This window comes from Bombus bifarius, unplaced genomic scaffold, assembly GCF_011952205.1.
Source record: "Bombus bifarius isolate JDL3187 unplaced genomic scaffold, Bbif_JDL3187 scf7180000009243, whole genome shotgun sequence".
In the NCBI taxonomy this organism is placed as follows: domain Eukaryota; kingdom Metazoa; phylum Arthropoda; class Insecta; order Hymenoptera; family Apidae; genus Bombus; species Bombus bifarius.
This window is the reverse complement of record NW_022884989.1, coordinates 3,712,623-3,731,609: the sequence shown is the minus strand read 5'-3', so window position 1 is coordinate 3,731,609 and position 18,987 is coordinate 3,712,623. Positions and strand designations below refer to the sequence as shown.

The 18,987-nt window shown below is 39.7% G+C and overlaps 1 protein-coding gene and 1 long non-coding RNA gene across 2 annotated transcripts in view; one reads left to right on the top strand and one right to left on the bottom strand.

The window, feature by feature from the left end:
- The first annotated feature begins 4,606 nt into the window (after positions 1-4,606).
- On the top strand, positions 4,607-7,734 carry LOC117214837 (protein FAM98B-like). The gene is made up of 4 exons (XM_033461204.1): positions 4,607-4,612; positions 4,746-4,791; positions 5,859-6,128; positions 7,670-7,734. Exons 1-4 carry the CDS (start codon positions 4,607-4,609, stop codon positions 7,732-7,734), a joined length of 387 nt encoding a protein of 128 aa, XP_033317095.1.
- A 3,854-nt stretch (positions 7,735-11,588) lies between these two features.
- LOC117214667 overlaps positions 11,589-18,987 on the bottom strand; it is a 73,091-nt gene continuing 65,692 nt past the window's right edge. The window contains exon 3 of the long non-coding RNA XR_004488921.1: positions 11,589-11,635. This is a non-coding gene — a long non-coding RNA (uncharacterized LOC117214667). The remainder of the gene's footprint in view (positions 11,636-18,987) is intronic.

Genomic DNA, 18,987 nt, shown 5'->3' with positions numbered 1-18,987 from the left:
AAGTAAAAGTAAAGCAAGAAGGTAAAAGCTAAATTATCGTCAAAATTTCTGCAAGATCAGAGCCAATAATTCTCGAATGGATCCTCGGACCGGTCTCTCTGCCAAGTAATTCTTATCCCGTATATCTTTGTTCAACGCGCAACAGTGCAACTTTCACCGGTGAAGTGCAGCACGATCAGATCCGATAGGTCGATTCACAGTAACGCGGCTGTACTACGAGCATCATTCAAATCCTCGCATGAGCTGTTCGAGCCTCTGTTTCGTCTGACCACAGACAGAAGAGTCATTGTGGTCGCGGCTGACCTGCCAGGAAGAACAAAGGGACCGAAAGATCATGGTTCTGTGAGCTTCGTAGCGCTAAACGTGCTTTTGTGCAATTCGAAGCATCTATGTTCCATGATGACTACCAAAATCTTTGGTATTGTAAATCGACATAAATCGAGTTGTTATTTAGATAAGCATCACATGTTATTTTTTTATTTATAACTTGAAAAGGATAAGGATAAAGAAGAAGTTTGTTCTATTTGTTCGAAAGTATCGTCGGAACTCTAAACGTTTATAAGTCGCTGATCGAATTTATCTTTTCGCAAATGACCACGTCTCGAGTGTTAGCACGCGCGTAACGAACAATTGTTAATATTCGATGTAATAAAACGACAATTATCTTCCGAGTTGGTTATTCCGAGTTATTTGTCAGTTTATTACGCCGTAAGAAGATTAAACGTAAAAGAAGATTAAAATTTTTGTTTAATTTTCTTTGAAGACGTTGTAGAAGTTCTTCCTTTCTGTAAGATATCGATTGAATTAACACAGGCCGCAGAATCGCCACTTTTCTTCGCTATTTCTCTTTCTATTCTTAATTACGTTTACATTAATACATCAACGTGTTAATAACTCTTAGTTACTTTATACTTTCGTCTTACTTTTTCTTAGGTATCGTGAAACTTGCACGAACAAAGGTGTGACGCACCTTTGCTATAGAACACATCGGCTGAGATGAACGCAACAGTTGGAAAGCAGTCAGAAAAAACAGAAACGCGTTACTCTTTGTACAGGAAATCCCACCTTGACGTAATTTTTCGAGGTCCGTCTGGACGTAAGAAGAAGTCGATCGGCCCGAAGAATCGGTGAAAGGCCAGAAAGGCTCGGCTCCTGTCTCGGGAGACGTCGTTTACCTTTATTCCATCTCGAGAAAGCGAACAGTTTCACGCGATGCGATCGTTCTGAGCGAGATGTATCGTGATCGTGGACGCATTAGCAGAAACGAACGATCATGCGAACCACCCCCAAAACGACGATCCATTATCGTCGATTTCCATTGTTTTCCAGAGCGATTAAGCGCCTCGACGATGCAACCCGACGAATAAGATCGGTTCTCGTCTGGAGGAGCGAGCCGCGAGGCGATGGTCGGTTCGAATCGTACCATTTTATCCTCGAAACACCATTATCACGAAGTTGAGACGCTTATCGTCATCGTGAAACCCCAATTGATCGGGGAAATCCACGATAATGGACACTTTCGACCGAAAAAGCGAGTAATTTAGGTGCGGCCAATTCGCGATTCGTTATTTCGCCCTTTTATAAAATTATTCCTCGTTCTTCCTCCGTTCTTTCCTTCTTTCCTTTTGCGTGTTTCGGACTAAACACTGAGACGATCCTGAATATCAATTACTAAATTACGAGCGTTCATGCAATTTCATATTTTTATGAACACAGGCAAACGAAATGTGAACGAAGATTTCTTTAAATTGATCGTTTACGAGTATATTCGTACCAATTAGTATAACGAGATATCGGAAGCTCGATTGAAATTATAACGCAAATATAAAGATTTGTTTCATTATCTAAATATCATAACACGACTGTTTTACGTTGGATATTTCTATATATACGCAGACATAAATCGAACGACATTAAAAAAGAAAAATTAGTGAAATTGAACAAGCGATCAATTTGTATTCAGATATGGAATAACGATACGAACGATCCTCACTGACAGAGCGCAGATAATAAAGAACAAACGAATGCCAGGGAATCTTTTTCGACAGAAAATGATCGATAAACGCAAAATCGACGGGTTCTCGTTTTTGGAAATATTCATATGACGATCTATTTCGAACGTAGACATAACGATGTATTAAAACAAGAATAAAATCTACCTGTGAATTAACGATCAATTCCAAAATATATTAAATTATTAATATACGTATCTCGTGATCGAAACCAGAACGAAGAATCACTTACAAACCATATATAAAGAGACTAAATAGTTTTTCAAATTGTCCAAAGAATTAGAAAGTGAACGCCACGGAACAATTGAAATTGGTTAAACTTAGATTAGATTGTGCGATTAGAATTCAATGAATGACGTAGCGGTGAAATGGTAGCTGGTGTCTGGATATTCGCATGATCACGATGCTGCAGCGAATTTACTCAATTAAGAAGCAGCGCTGAATCTCGTAACAATGACGCTACTGGCTGTTGCGTTTCGCCGGTCTGGTAAAAGTGTAGTTTGCGTAATGGGTTGAAATGTAGATGAGTTTGGGACGGAGTATGGCAATATGATGGGTACTTGCCCGGATCGGAGGAATTGGCTGGGTTTCAAGGACGGACCATTTGTAATTGGCGAAATGGAAGTTTTAGAGTTTTCCTATTAGTTTAGTGGTTCAAGGAGGCTTTTATACGTTACGAGTTAATAATCTGCTTACCGCAAAATGTTTCATGAAATCATGTCGATGATATGTGTGCTTTCCCATTCTAAAAGCTTCGGATATACGTACAGCGATTCGCGAAACTATTTGACCACTTTGACACTATGGAAGATTTTTATAGACGCTTCATATGCGTTGTATGAAATTTTATAACCACCGAAATAGAATATAATTATGACGATTATACGATACGTATTGGTAAAATATGAAATCGATTTGAAGACAATTACGGTCATCTTGTTGTCCTTGCAACGAAATTGGCAATTTAGATCGATCGACGTTGATTCTTTGGTCTTGAAGTGGAAAGTTAATTCTTTAAAAATCCTCAGAAAATACAGTCGATCAATCTTACTTTTGGATGACTCATGTATGTACATATGTACGTCCTGAATACTCAAAAAGAGCAGATTTATTACTTTTCAAGAAATACTTTGTGTAATATTTACTCCGGCGGTGTACGATTGTTCAGCGTACAATTGTTAAATAGAAATGACATAACAATTACATCATAATGCAGAGGGACGAGTTAATAAAACATACAGCTGATCACACGACTTCGGTTCTCATGTTTGCAAGATCGCAAACGCGATATTCGTTACGAAAACGATAAAACGTGCAAAAACGTTATGCCATTTCACTCGCGATCCTGGTCTCCTGGTTCCCAGACCGACACATTTTCCACGAAATTGCATGAAATTCCCGCATTCTCAGATCTTCCGAAGATTCCTTCCCTTTGCTTTTTCCTCGCTCTAACGACTATCTATTGTAAGAAGATTCACCGCGTCGACCTCGTTCGACAACGACGAACAAGAAGTAGAAGAAGAATTCATGTCGGGCGTCTCTCGCGGGTAAACATTCCATAAGCATCGGAGATTATCTTGCTAATGAATCATCGCATTTCCTGCGGCAACGAGGTCGACGAATTTCCTCACGATCTGCGATTTTGACAACAATACGCGTACACAAACGCACGAGAGAGGAAAAAAGAGAGAAAAGAGTGGAGGAGCATCTCGTATACCGAGTCACACATACTCACGCGAAATGTACTTAGAGATAGATACACGCGTTCGCATACTCTGATACAGAAACATTCGTACGCATACGCAGCAAACGTACAGCGACAAACACACAGAATAAGCGTATGTACACACATACGGTTACCCTTGGATGCAGCGCGTATTGTCAGGTTCTAAATTTCATTTTCATAGCGTCAAGTATCAATCGTATGGAAATATCGATGAACGTGAGACGAAATATAATATACTTGGATGTAGTTAATTAACACGTCGATCCTAAATGTTGCGACAAATACAATGCTATAGAAGTTTTATAGCCACTGTAGAAACATTTACGCGGCGACGATAGAAACATCCAAAACGAACACAAAGAGACATTCGTATGCACCGAGAGCGAATATAGTGGCATTCGTATAGAAATATTCGCACGCACGTACATCCAACAATGAAATATCAATACGTGGACGAAGCCGACGCAGAGCCAAATATACGCAACCGTACGTATTCGTAGAAAACGAAGAAGTAAGCAGAAAGGATCGCACGACCCTGTAACCCAGACGCGGTGGCGGCCTCCTCAAAAGATTCACGATTGCTCGTTCAGATTAACCAGCGCGCGGTTCGTTACGTTGGTTACGACGTTACGAGGAGAGACCCCAAAGAAGAGGGGGGTTTTGCGAGATGTGTATGCTGGCTTGATCGCCAGGCCAGGTAGGGGATTTTTGTCGCGATGGTGGTGGTCACGAAAGTTAGGTGTTACGAACAGCAGAAGACGAACTTCGTTGCTTAAACGGGGAGAGGCGGAAAGGCGGGGATCGGCGAAGAAAGGCAAGAGCTATAAAAGAGGCACCGGTCACGACGATGGGCATCAAACACCTCAACATGAAGGTACGTGCTAAGACGCGTTCGCAAGCGTTTCCATTCGTACACGGTGTTCTTTCTTTTCTTTCTTTCGTACTTTCTTTCTCTTTCTTCTCGCCGGATCTTCGGATAAGATTTACACGACATCTTTTCGTTACAGGTGTTCGCGATTACGATCCTCTTGGCGCTCGTAGCCACCACCTATGGTGAGTAGTATCTGCTAAGCCCAGTGAACGTGGATTTAAAGTGACTGAGAAATTCTAACGGAGCTAAGAAATCGCGGTATATATCACGGCTAGTAAACCGTGGTTCCTTCCGATTACGAGTACGGACGATGGATGAGTCGTAGGACGAAAAACACGCCGCGATCGGAACGAGCTTTCTTACCCTCGGGAGGAGACGTTAATCGAGTGACGGGCAAAAAGCCGCGCACGCTCTCTCAATTTTCACGATCGCTTGCCTTCCATCGTTAATCGACTTACCAAGAATCAAATTGACCGTGTATCTTGTAACGACGTCGCGTCGCCGCGAGCAACATTCTCAAACGATTTTGCGTTAGAAATAATTGTACGGGGGTTCAAATTCTCGTCTAACGCGACATTTTAACCGTACGATTTCTATCATTCGATTCGAGCGTAGTCTAACTTTTTAAACGAATAGAAAGAATTATAGGCTCGTGCGTGTAGGAAAGTTACGTTCCTGTGAATTCGTATAACACGGTTTTGAACAACACGAAACCAATCAACAGTGTTGCTTCGAGGGTTGCCTACTCGAGGGTAAAAGTACCGTACTGTATCGTCGCTCCGACGATTCCTATTTCTAGAAAACACCGAAACTCGAACTTCGGTTCGAACGGAAACTTAATTCGACGAAACTCGGTCTTAGACGAGAAGAATTTTGATCGAGAGCGCGAATCTAAAGTATTTTCTCTTATTTTCCAGAAACGATCTCGATCGTAACGAACTAACGATCAATCGTAAAAATTAAATCCACGCTAATGAAAAACCTAAACTTTAGCATTGCTCCGTTATCCTTCGGATACGTAACCAACCGATAATTTCAAAAATTAATATTAAGCCAACCGAGAATCGTTCTATACTTTCCGGAATCGTTCGATTATAGCCCTGGATTCATAGTCCTGGAGGATAATTTTTAACAGTCTACTCTGTGTATCAAGAAAAGTGTAATAAATAGGAAGGAGCCTGGCAGCGTAGCAATTTGTGTACGTTAACAAGTCAGGAAAATTGACGAACGTTCTCGTTTTGTCTCGCAGCCGGTTACATAAGCAGCGGCTGGTCCGGCGGTGGTGGCGGATGGAGCGGCGGCGGTGGCGGCGGTGGATGGAAGGGAGGGTGGAGCGGCGGCGGTGGTGGTGGCGGATGGAGCGGCGGCGGCGGCGGTGGTGGCGGCGGTGGAAAAATCATCAAAGTGATCACTGTGAGCGGCGGTGGAGGTGGATGGCCTAGCGGCGGCGGCGGTGGCGGATGGAACGGTGGTGGCGGCGGCGGTGGATGGAAAGGAGGATGGAGCGGCGGTGGTGGTGGTGGCGGATGGAGCGGCGGCGGCGGCGGTGGTAAGAAAACAATTTAATTTTCCAAATCTTTTACCGTCTCCTCTTTCCTTTTTTCTTCGTTCGTCTTCTCTCTTCTTTGCCTCAGTACGTTCGTCTGTTTTGAAACGAGAATATCGATCGAACGTTTTCGATTTTTTTTATAATCTCGTTTCTCTCCCCTTTCCTTTTTTCTTCCTCGTTTCGATAAGTTTGTCAATTTTGAAGCGAGAACGAAAGCGTTTTGGACTTGTTACGAATGTTTTAAAAGCTTGTTCGTCGTTTATTTGTTCTGTTCTTCTCCTGTAACATTATGAAGTAAGAACATCGGCTCGAAGATGAAGGTATAATGAATTCCTCATAATCTCGTTTCCTCTACGCTGTTTCCTCTTTTCTTATTCCTTACTGTAGTACCACTTTGGTAGAACAGCGATCAAGAGTGCTCGGAAGTTACGAAGAATCTTCCAAGATCCCGTTTCTTTCTCTATTATTTCTTCGTTTTAGTATCAATTTCCAAGCAAGAACAGAGATCGAAAGTGTTTGAAACTATAAGCAATGAATTTTCTGTTATCCGTAGCTTCTCTTTTTTCTTCTTTTCTCTTTCTCTTTCTTTCTATTTGTCCCAGCACAGTCGATCAATTCCGAAAGATTAATTTAAAAACATCGATCGGTAGCGTTTGAATTTGTAACAAATTTTCCATGAACTTGTTTCTTCCTCTTTAACTTGAATTCTAACTCTCGAAATTAGGATGAGAGTGTAACGAAATTTCTTGGCACGTGCAAATTAATTTGGACGGCTGGATCTTTGTTTGACACGTTCGTTGAAGGGGTAACGCGTTAATTAGCTGATTTAGCTGGTATTCGAAGGCAGGGGGATTTATTTGCTTGTTTGTTTATGGGGAATGTTGTTACTGATCCTCGATTTAATTTGTCAAGGCTGGGAAAGATAAATGGAATGGATCCTGGATTGAATCGACGCAGAGAATTATCGGTGGATAATAGATTTTAAAGTTGTGATTAATTATACGGTTTTATTGGGACTCGCTGGCAAATACTGTGCGCGTGTGAGTGGTAATAAATACTGGTGTTAAAAAGGAAGAAATATTGAATTGCAGAAACGATTTCGCGTGAAAAGTATTCCAGATGCAAGAATAATTCGAAAATTTAACGAACGAAATACTTGTATATTCAAAAATGTAGATTATTCTACAAATACTTTCGAATCAGTGACGATTAATCGTTCATTTATTCCGATTTTCTATATTATCGATATAGAAATATTCTAAATATTTTTCTAATATATTCCATTGAGTCTGCATATGCCCGAATTACTACAGGACCAACTTTTCTTTCCTATCCAAATTTAAAACCAATCTGGAAAGTATTAAAAACTATATAACGAAACTCCATAAAGCATAGCATCTTTAAAATATTTCTAAACGAGATATGACCAGAATTTATCATCGAACGATAGCGTACGCACGCAGCGTGACATATTTTCACGCTAACATACAATCGAAAGCCTTTTCTAAAAGGTTTGCCTCGAGAGTCTAACAGCAATGACATCGATCCGAACGACACATTCTCGCAGTGGAGTTGATACAAATAGCCCTTAATGCGCGTCAATAATTTTTTAACCGGGCTCGTGGGAAACGTTGAAGCGTCGCTGAAACGCAAAACTAGTTAGCCGCGACCGAGAAATCCAATATACCCGATCAAAAATGAACGGACCCGATGTATCTAAATTTATGGCGTGCAGTTTAAATACCGATTAAGCTGTTTACGTAGCAGCTTCGATATAGGAACCGATAAAAAGCCTTCTGCCCCCCCCCCCATCTCTGTATATCGCGCGTATATATCGCAAAAACATTTGTCCATTTTGTAGCGTAATGTGCAATGATAAACATTTGATTTGGCGCGATCGCGATTAATCGGCGGGAAGAGGCTCGGTTTGATGAAATAACGTGGAAAGAGAATTTCGAAGCCGTGTAATTGGGACGAAACGACGCGACGCCGCCACGTAACGAACAATTCCACGTGGCTTGTTGCTTCCGTGCTTTTGATTAAAGGGATTACTTCGCGTTACAAAATAGCGGAGGAAAAACAACGATCTCTGGGTCCTAGGAGACAAAGAGGGCTTGTAAACAAAAGCGCCGTTACCGAGGCCATCGTCCGATGAAGAGGTCCCGTCGTCCCTTCCCGATTAACGCACGAAAAATTCTTTTCAGGCTGGTGGTAAAGGACAACCGAGGACCGCGAATAATTAGAAGGAAATTTTGCTCACCGATCACCACCAGTGCACATCTTGGCTGTAATCACACCGATTGTCGGTTCACGAAGAAATAGCCTGACCCCTCTTGTGTGGTTCATCCATCTTTGATTCCTTTTTCTTTATTCCTCTCTTTCTCTCGCTCTCTCTCTCTCTCTTTCTCTTTGTTTCCTTCACGCGAACACGACCATCGCGGAGGAATGAAAAGAAGAACGCGACAGCAGCAACGTCGCGACAAGAAACGCGCGTTTCTATCTGCCGCGACTTCCGGAATACAAGCAGACACAGAGAGAAGAAAGAAAAGGACAACAGCGAGAGCAGCGGCCACGATCACGCTTCCGAGGTTCCCTTTCTTCGTAACGCAACGAGATCGAGCTTTTGGTTGTACATACAAGCTGGTCGAGATTGCCAATCCACTTCCGGCAAACCCTTGGACTTCTTTCGTCGACCTGCAACATCCGCATACAAAAATCCCCGAGCTAAACGCGTGTTTTCTTTCGATTAGGAATTCGATATCCCTATTCGTTTCGTTGAATTCACGGAATATATCCGAACGAGAGGGTACGGGCTACTCTTCGACCAAAATATTTAGCAAATAATATTGTAGATATTGTAAATTCGATCCCACGTCGTTCATAGAGTATATCCGCGTATAATTCGGTTTCACGAAGGAAAAGGATTCAAAAAAGAAGAAGTTGTAACGACGTGGGGGATAGAATATTGTACAGCATATTTTGTACTTTTTTTTATATTTGATATCCACGTGGGACCAGCAACGATTAAAAATTCATTGACACACAAAACGAGCTTTTATTTCTTTTACACGACCCTTCTCCGATCCTCATCTTCTCCAATCCTTGATATATAATACACCGCACGATATTCATCCGATAACAAACGCGAACAGGTACATGTCACTTTGAAAACGCACGAAAACAGATTTGCAAATTTTCAAATTGCAAAAAGGGCAAGAAAGTTCTAAAGCGATAAATCACGCGTTGCTGTGTAGACGACGATTGAAAACGCGCGAGTAGATGCATAATTGAGCACTACGACCATCCGACTCGTGAATACAGATTCCCACAACTACCGAGACCAAGAACAAATAAAGATTCATTGGCAGGCAAAATAGTGTCCTTTCTCCTTCTTCCAACCCCTTGTCCCCAGTTCCGAATCTGCGAACCAATAAATCGCACAAATCCTTTTGCACACACGCAACGACACACGCGTGTAGCGTGAATCAAACGGCTGTAAATTCGCGATTCGGTCAGTCCCCTTTCGATTTATGAATCCACGGTCATCTGGCGCGCGAAAATTAAAATCGCGGCAAAACGGGCGTGGCCAGACCGCGGTATCACCGAACCAATGGATTTACTATCGTTCCCGCTCGCGGCAATAACATTTCCTCGGTTACGAGATTGTAACGACGTAAATATCATGGACACGGTATGGTTGGAATGATCCACTCGAAAAGTATCGCGATAGCGCGTGGAACAGGCGACCGACGACTGCTATGAATTCGAAACGCGGCCATTCCTGAGCGCCGCTAACGTCGTCCACGATTTTCGAGACTTCGCGACATCGCTCTTGAATTTACGATACGCGAAACGGCAGCACGGTTTCGCTCGTGATTTTTATTTAATTTTACGGACGAGATTAAATCTGTATCGGCACACGAGATAGAAGACAAATTAAATTGTGTTGTTGTGTTGCCTCGGAGTATCAATATCGTTAGGACTTAAGTGATGTAACAATAAATAAACTCCAGGCAAAACAATGTCGCCGCTACGTGCAATCTCGAACAAAGACGAATTTGAATTTTCCGACTTTCCCCCGACCGGTATAAATAAACGCACGCGATCGCGAGCCAATGAGTATATACCGAGTATCTACGAGTTATCAGCGAGCAATTATACACTGTCTTAGCGAATACATTTGTACGAGCGTCCCCCGACATTATTTATATTTATTAACGAAATATATTTGACGGGTTGCAACAGCAAGTTCTCGTTACTCTATATTACAATCCTCTACAAGTCCTCTGCAAATCTTAAATTAATTTTTTGTTTCCTATTAGGTTGTCCAAAAAGTTTCTTACGTTTTATGAGAAAATAGTAGACGCACAACGTTTTTTGTTTCATATTATTTTGTCGAATTACGTACGATCCATTTTGTTCTGTTGAGATAAACACCGCGACATTTCACAGACTTGGTTTCACGTTTCTATGAAGGTGAATTGTTGTAATAAAACACGTTTGCGAAAGAAAGACACTTTTCGGACAACCTAATAGATTCGACGTAGAGCAACATGAAGTGGGAAAATTACGCGAAGCACCAATGGCTCCGAAAATTCATATCACGGTCGGTCCGAGGTTTCTTTCGGCAAACATCGGTCTACGGAAAAGATACGGTGCACAGGGCGCTGGATAATCAGGAGCAGCAAACCTCGTAACGATGTGTCACAGGGAAACGTCGGAAATCCATCTTTGATTACGACTTTCATGTTTCACTCGAAGCTACCCTTTGCACGAAATGCGTCGTTCGCGAGCAGAGTTCATTAATTGAAAAAGAAAAATTGGGAAAACTCGATCGAGCGAGTGGTTCGTTATTTCGCTTGCGAAGTTGGTTCACGGGACAATCTTTTCTTCGCTTCTCGAGGTTATTGATATTCTTTTGCGAGTAACTGTAAATTATTGTTTTTTTTTGCATTACATAATGTATTTTAAAATACATTGGAGAGTGTCTGAGCGACCTCGAATGGACGAGAGGATCTTTAATCCTGATTTATTAGACTGTAAAGTAGTATTGGGAACGAAGAGAGTAGATATTTCGAAATGATACGATGTCAAAGTCTGAATTAATTGTAAAATGGTATTAAAAGTGGTAGGTAGCGTTAGAATCGTAAGATAGCATCTATTGGCAATATTGAAACGAGTATTGACGTATTTATATGGTAAGGTGTTTATCAAATTTGTTAAACTTTGTATTGTCTATTAGTGACAATATTTTTCATGAAAGAAACATAATTCCTCGATAACACCTACGTAACTACCTACGTTACACCTACGTTGCCTACGTAATTATGGACGTAGGATAACATTTTATGGAATATAGCATTCTCGTGTAAGAAAATAAATTCAAATTCAAAAATTACTCACTTCTGTTTCCTCGAGAGATAAGACCCCCACCTTCTGAATTACGCAATGTTACAGCAACGGTGGAACACGTCATCCTGCAATGTAAAAAATAATCTTGCAATTTGTTCAAATTTGTTAATGTTCGTATTGTACGAAACCATGTCTATTAGTGACAATATGTTTTATGAAAGAAACATAGTTTCTCGACAACAATAGAAATGCCAACTGTAAGGCCACGAAGTCTAATTAACTACCAACGTAATTATGGACGTAGGATAACATTTTATAGAATATAGTATTCTCGTGTATGAAAATAAATTCAAACTTAAAAATTACTCATTTCTGTTTCCTCGGGAAATTACGCAATGTTACAGCCACGGTGGAACACGTTATCCTGCAATGTAAAAAATAATCTTCTTGCAGAAAGCGACTCGATATGAAACCTACCACAAATAATAATTTGAAAAATAATAAGTCTGCACAAAACTTGCTAAATTATTGAAGATATAAATAAATATTTATATATTAAAATACTCTCAATTAATTAGTAATTTGTAACTCCTCGTGACCTTCCATTTCTTTTCTTTTTTTCTTTTTTTTTTTTTTGCATTGCTACTAATTTATGCAAGATGCAAGAATACGAGAAACGGAAGAAGAACATAATAAGCGTTTCTTATTTTTTTCTATAGAGAAACAGTTTAAAAGTTCAATGCGTCATCAATCGCTGGACAATTATTTCATTATTTAATTTTGAAACTAAACGTGTATTTCTCGAAAATTGTAACGATACTACTACTCGTTGTAATATTAAGATATTGTTTGTTTCAATAACGATTATCTTTGACTTCCATAAAATTTCGTTTCAATTTCTCAGCTACTTTCTTAAAAGAGTCGCATCTTTTAACGTGTTATTTTCCTTCCCAATTACGTCGCGTTAAAATAGGAAAATGTTATTAAATATAAAAAGTACTAAGATAGGAAATAAACAGAATTATCACGTATTTCTTCCATGATCTTCAAATTGAACGGAAAGTCCAATAACGTAAATTATGTATGCCCACGATAGATTCTTTGCATCTTTCAACGTCATCCCTCGCTCGTATAACAAGAAGCCTACGTTCGCCAAAATCATTCTTGCGACGCGCGAAACCAGACGAATATCGTTCAAGGAAAGACACGAAGAAGATATGAAAAGAGATTGGAATGATATTTTCGTCGACGAAGAGACCAAGACTCGTTTCGTTAATTGCCTTTATTCTTTCACGATTCCATCACCCTTTCTCCCTTTCCTTGTTCGCAAAGCTGTTCAACGAGCTTTCTCCAGAAAACGAGTTTTGTCGTTTAATTTCGAAGAAGAGGCGTACGAACGAAGCCAGGCGAAAATTTGACCAGGTTTTGCCAAGCATTCGCGAAATTCGTTACGTTTTACGAGAGGCAGCCGAAAGACTCTCGCGGTCCGCCCGATATCCTCCCATTAATTAATTTACGTAATCAAGTTACGCGGCAATTAAGGCACTTACGTGGTTACGTGCCCTGAGCATTCTCGATGCCGAGGTAGGAAATTTTGTTCCACGTAGAAAAGTATAACGCGCTGAGAAATGTAAATAAAAGAAAGAGTTTTTATGATTTTCTCTTTTTATCTCTTTCGTACTTTTATTTCCACGTCCCTTTTACTTGCGAAGAAACTTTTATTCTTCCGAGAGAATTTAAAAGACAGTTGTCTGAAATTACTTGTTGTTTCTTATTTAGTAACGGCAAAGAGGGATTCTGTGCTTTCAATTTTGTACTTTGTCTGCTTCTGTCAATGCAACGTACCTATCTTTCTTCTTAACAATTATTTGAATAACAGTCGCTGGGAAAATATTATTTACTATTATATAGTTAATTTGTAAATGTAATGGGTTTTAATACACGTAATTATGATATTATTGGTTATTCGATATATCGAAACTCGATGTTACGTATCTAACGAGTATGTGGTAAAATCTATAAAAAGAAATATTTCAGACGTGCGAGTTACATTTTCTAATTCGCCAATTTATTCTTAACGTTTGTGTGTCTTGAATTTCTTAAACCCACTGAAATATAGTCCACGCGTTGTCATGAAAAATATTTGCTTCATCGTCTGTCACAGTATTCGTGGCTACTTTTTGCGTTACATCTCGATGAAAATGTAAAACGGTACGTTACTTTAAAATTGAGATATCAGTTTCGCAAACACGATAACGCGTCTTTTATAATTTGAAGTAACGCGATGAAAATATTGAATCGACAAACGCACGGATTTCTATTTTTTTTCCAAAAAACCGAGCACGTGCTTAAAGGTCTATTTGATGAATTTATGAAATGTTGTGTCATTAATCGCGACGAATGTTTCGAGTAATTTCGATATTTCTAGAATATTGTAGGCGTATCGATCGAATTTGTTGAAGTTCGCTGACGATAAGCCGATATCCTGTATAAAAGATTAATAACGCGGCCTGATGAATAATGCGATAAATAATGTTAACGAGTTGCCGTGATTTCCATAATGCAGAATTTTGTAATGTAATATTCAAGAAATTACCGGATATCAGTATTTGTTTATTTATTTAGCGACCCGTTTGTCGAAGCGATGAAATACACGTAAAGCAGCGTGGCCGCGGCAGATACGAGGTTACACTCCGAAGTAAAAACAATAGAAATGGAATGGAGAACAGAATAAATTGAAACGAAGCAAACTGATGAAATAGGAAAGGGGGAAAAACTAACAAGAAAGCAACGATAAACGGCAGATGAATTGTTCTAACGGAAATTAAATCGAATAAATATGAAATGTAAAAGAAATACAAGAAGATTCGTTAAACGATCAACTTTCTATTTTAACTTTCGCTTATTCTAAACATAATTTGTTATTCTGCCTGATCATTTAATACGTAATCCAGTTTCCATATTATTTTCTTTCCACAAAATGATGTAATCTATGTATACTCTCGAGAATTTCACATTCACCGATAAGTTTACGTTGCTTAGTTCGATCGTACGTCGGTGATACTGCGTGCAAGTACGTCAATCTATTTAACGTCTAAATTTTCTTTATTGCGTTCAGCAATGAAGCAACAGCCACGCTGATCCCAAAGACCTTGAGTCATCTTCTACTCGATCGTGTGCTTGCCTATCGGTAAAAGGTATCTTAAATCGGAAGAAAATACGAAAGAATCATTAACGATGTTGTTAACTAAAGTTGTAAAGCAATAAATATAGTAAAGTAATAAATCGTGAAATATCCGTTTATTTATTAAAACAGGAAGAAAATGGAAACGTAAAAATGCTGAAAGCGCAGTTACGGTGGACATCTTAATTAAATGTTAAAAAACAAGCTGTATAGGACATAACGTTTTTAATTTTTCGTTAGCGTTGCCTAACGGAATTGCCGCCAGTTCATTTTCTGTATCTCCGTTTCGACGAACCAACTTAATGAAAGTGCGCGATAATGCTTGATAATGGATTCTATTTAGATAGATACGAACTTGAGGAAACTTCCTGTCAGAAGACGTACACAGAACGAAATTCCTATAACAATCGTGCCGTGGCTGACCGTAATTGTTGCCATTAATAATCCGTTCGTGTAAGTTACACGATGCAAGCGTTCTACAAAAGCATCGACGACCGCGTAACTCGAAACAGGATATTCGCGTGACGATGCTACCCGTTACCTTCTTGCCATTACAGCTTGCTTAATTACTATTATCGCGACAACTACCGGTATTTATCTTCTATTCCCACGAACAATGTTTCGATTCTAATGTTTATCGAACCAATGGATCGATATTCAATTTTGCAACGCGCGATATCGCTCGGTTTGCGATACAACGCGAAAGTTTAAAACATACACGTAACTGTGGCAATAAATATGAGTTTACAGCGAATCGACAATGACGTAAAATACGTTCACGCGGAACGCTATACGAGATATCGTTGGCAATCGCGACGGATCGGTATCGTTATATATTAGTTTTGTACGCTTTGCTCTTGTAGAATTAAACCGATGTCAGGTATATATCGGGAGATCGATGAAGTTTGTATTAACTGACCATCGAGAGGCACGTGATTGTCGATTATGTCTTATCTTTGCGTGATGTATGGTCACATTGGCGCAGCTTGACAGCGAGTCTCCAGAGGATCGAGGTTTTACGGCTGTTACCTACCTCGTCAAACTAAATATATAAAATCCAATCGCATCTATCAAAACTGTGAGAATACGAAACTCCTGGAAAACAATGCATCGACGAACCTCCTAATTATCAAATAATAATCGTCGACAACGGTTCTCATTGAACGGCGGTCGGTTATCGAAGAATAATTGCGATCGATGAAACGAACCTGTAGACTCGAGACTTCGCGGCGCGGATTTCCACGTTCGCGTTCTATCGCCGCGTTGTTTTTAATGCAGCCAATTTACAGAACTAGCAGGTGCCCTCGAAGAAAGCCTCGAAAAGCATCCGACGCTAATTGGACCCTTCAGATATCTGCTTTGAATAATTACCAAGCGTCCGTCTTCGAATTATTCGCGCGGATGCCACCCCCTTTTGCTCTCTTGGTTCGTCCCTCCGCGTTTTCTTTTTTTATCTAACCAGTCAGATGATATTTTATTCTTCTTTTCTGGTTCGTTTCAAACGGTGGCTCGGTTCTTTCATTCGACTCGAATCCGACAAATTGGTAAGTGTCTTCTTGGTGTTTCTTTTTGGTATAGTCGATGGTGCGTTGAAGCGAGATTTTTAAACCGCTTCCAACGATCGCGATCCATAAGAGTAGTACACGATTTCCGGCTTGCTAAACGCGCGTTCGAGTTAATCTCTCGACGATGAAGTTTCATCGGATGAGAGGATTTCTCGTTCGAAAAATTATTTTAATCTTTCGATGTCTACATTTTGTAAACTGAATATCCTATGGAGCAGAGATCATATCGTTTGTAGTAGAAACTAAATTATCTTCTGTACCAACACCGTTTAACACGTTAGTAACGCGTTAGTAATTTATTTATTACAATTTTTTTTTTTCGCAAAATTATCATATTCCTTCTGATTTAAGTTTCAAACTTTCTTCTGTCCAATCACCTAAGCATAAAATTTGGCGAAAGACTGAAAAACAATTTTAATCGCACGAGAATCCGCGAATTATTCGTGAAAAAATACGAAGTTTGTATAGCATCGAATGAGAAGTAAGAGGAAAAGAATCTGTGTACTTTGTTGTTGGAACGTTCTGTTCGATATCCTAATTGCCTTTAGAAAGCGCATTGATCTCTTTTCGATCAAGTATCCTGCTAGGTACTGAATCGATAAGCGAACGAATCGCTCGAGAAATCCTTCCTGCTTGAAGAGGCAACTTTTTCCAGGAACGAGGAATTCCTCTTTCATCTCGCTGCCCATTTATGGCGTTTCAGCCAGTTCGCAGTAAAGGTAGCGATTCGTCATTACGCTTCCGTAAAGAAAGAAACATGGCTTATATCGAGGCAATATCGCTTTTGCTAAACCCAAAAACAATCGCGAAAATACGTAAATTACGCCATACTTTCGATTTACGTCAATTTATTCATGAAATTATTCTGGCGTCTCGTATTTCATTGATCAAACGTTGCATTACGAAATAATATATGTAACAGATGTTTTGTTTAATGAATATATCGTTTTAAAAATTCCGGATTAAACGAATCTTATTATTATGGGATATGTAATTTTATTCATCGCGATACTATTGAACCTGAAACAGATTTCAGTATATTATCAAATTACATTTGCTAGAATTGTTAAAGTTTTATAAATTCGAATCTGTAATTTTGAGAAATTGTTTGATATGCGTGTAATATAATACTTCAAAAATATTTAAAACGGAAGCAGAATTAAACATTTCTTTTTTTTTTTTTTTTGTCACTGTTCGTTTTGTCGCACTGTGACAGCTGACAAACGTATAGTTCGTACGAAATATGAAATCCATCATCAAAGAATTCAAAATAATACATTTACACCAGGACACGCGACATTTTTATAAATATTAATATTTCGTAATAATTTGATCGAAAGAGAAACACGAGGAAAATATACGGCAAGACGATGAATTTCAATCTGTCTTGCACGAACGTTACGACGTTTTCGCTACTCTGTTTCAATTAACGGCATATTCGATGTGCGTTCGACCGCGCGCGACCAATTAGATTTCAAGTGAAGGCTCTTCACCGTAGACGTCCAGGCAGCATCAATTGTCGCATAAATTTATTGGACGCTGATGGCCTCGCAACCGTGCAATCGACTGACACCAATTTATGACACCGCCGCGGTAACCGACCGACTGGCAAAACCGGAAACGGTATCGTTTCATCCCTGTAACGCTCTAACGCTTCCACTTATCTCTATTTTCACATTAAACGCGACACCTATCGAAATCGAACGCAAATTTCAGTTCGAATTTATTTGATCGATCAAAACGGCTACGTCTTTTATTACGCACTGCTTGTTGCAGATTATATATTCGTCTACTTGTACGGGAATTTGTATTATTACTAGTACAATTAAGATAGTGCAAAGTTTTTTTAAAACGCGTGACAATTAAATGAAAATTGGAAAAATTTCTAACATCTTTTTTTATGACAGAAATAAATATTTTTTTATTTTAAACATCTATATTTATCGTAAGCTGTTAATAGCTAAAAATTAATTCGATCTATGCGAAGATAGCTTCTTTGTCAAATTAGCCTAAGTAATTCAGATTTCATGGATATCCTTCCAGAGTGTACACAACGTACAGAACAGCAAATGTCTTTAAGATGTCTGTAAGACGTCTTCATAGTACCTGGAGCTTCTCATTACGAACACCCACGTACATTCCATGAGTGTTTCACGCCCATAACTATCTGCCTCCATCTATTCCTATCCGAAGTTTCAAATCAAACGAACGCACATGACAAGATCCTTCGATGTAACCCTTAGACGTCCAGCAGTTGAAGTTTCCATCAAGGCGTTGGATTTACAGAAATTGCGTCTTGTACAGGCAACGATATCGTCGACAATTCTATTTCGGTTAATGGCCATCGATGACGAGGAGCAATTAAATTAGCGCGGTTTAGGAAATGCGCGCCAGTGTGTGTGAAATAGGGGATGACCGTGTGGGCGGTCGGGGTCGGAGGGTGCGAGTATAAATTTGGGGTAGGCCTGGTAGTGGTAGCATGTTTCAAACACATCTGTGCCACACGGCCATGTCTCCTCTCGCTCTCCAGCCCTCCTATGTTTCCTCTCTTCCTCTTTCTCTCTCTCTCTCTCTTGCTCTCTCCGTTTATTTCTCATCGGGACTCCGCTATACAGGATGTTTCAGAAATACGTGATCAGACTCGAGTATTTTATACAATATTTTACTCGAATAATGAAACAAGGCAATAGAAATATGTGAAAATATTTGGACACCTACCATAAAGTAG

Coding starts and splice junctions, on each gene's coding strand:
- LOC117214837 (XM_033461204.1), top strand. Junction 4,792..5,858: donor GCTCGTAGCCACCACCTATG/GTGAGTAGTATC, acceptor TTTGTCTCGCAG/CCGGTTACATAAGCAGCGGC. Junction 6,129..7,669: donor ATGGAGCGGCGGTGGTGGTG/GTGGCGGATGGA, acceptor CTTTTCTAAAAG/GTTTGCCTCGAGAGTCTAAC.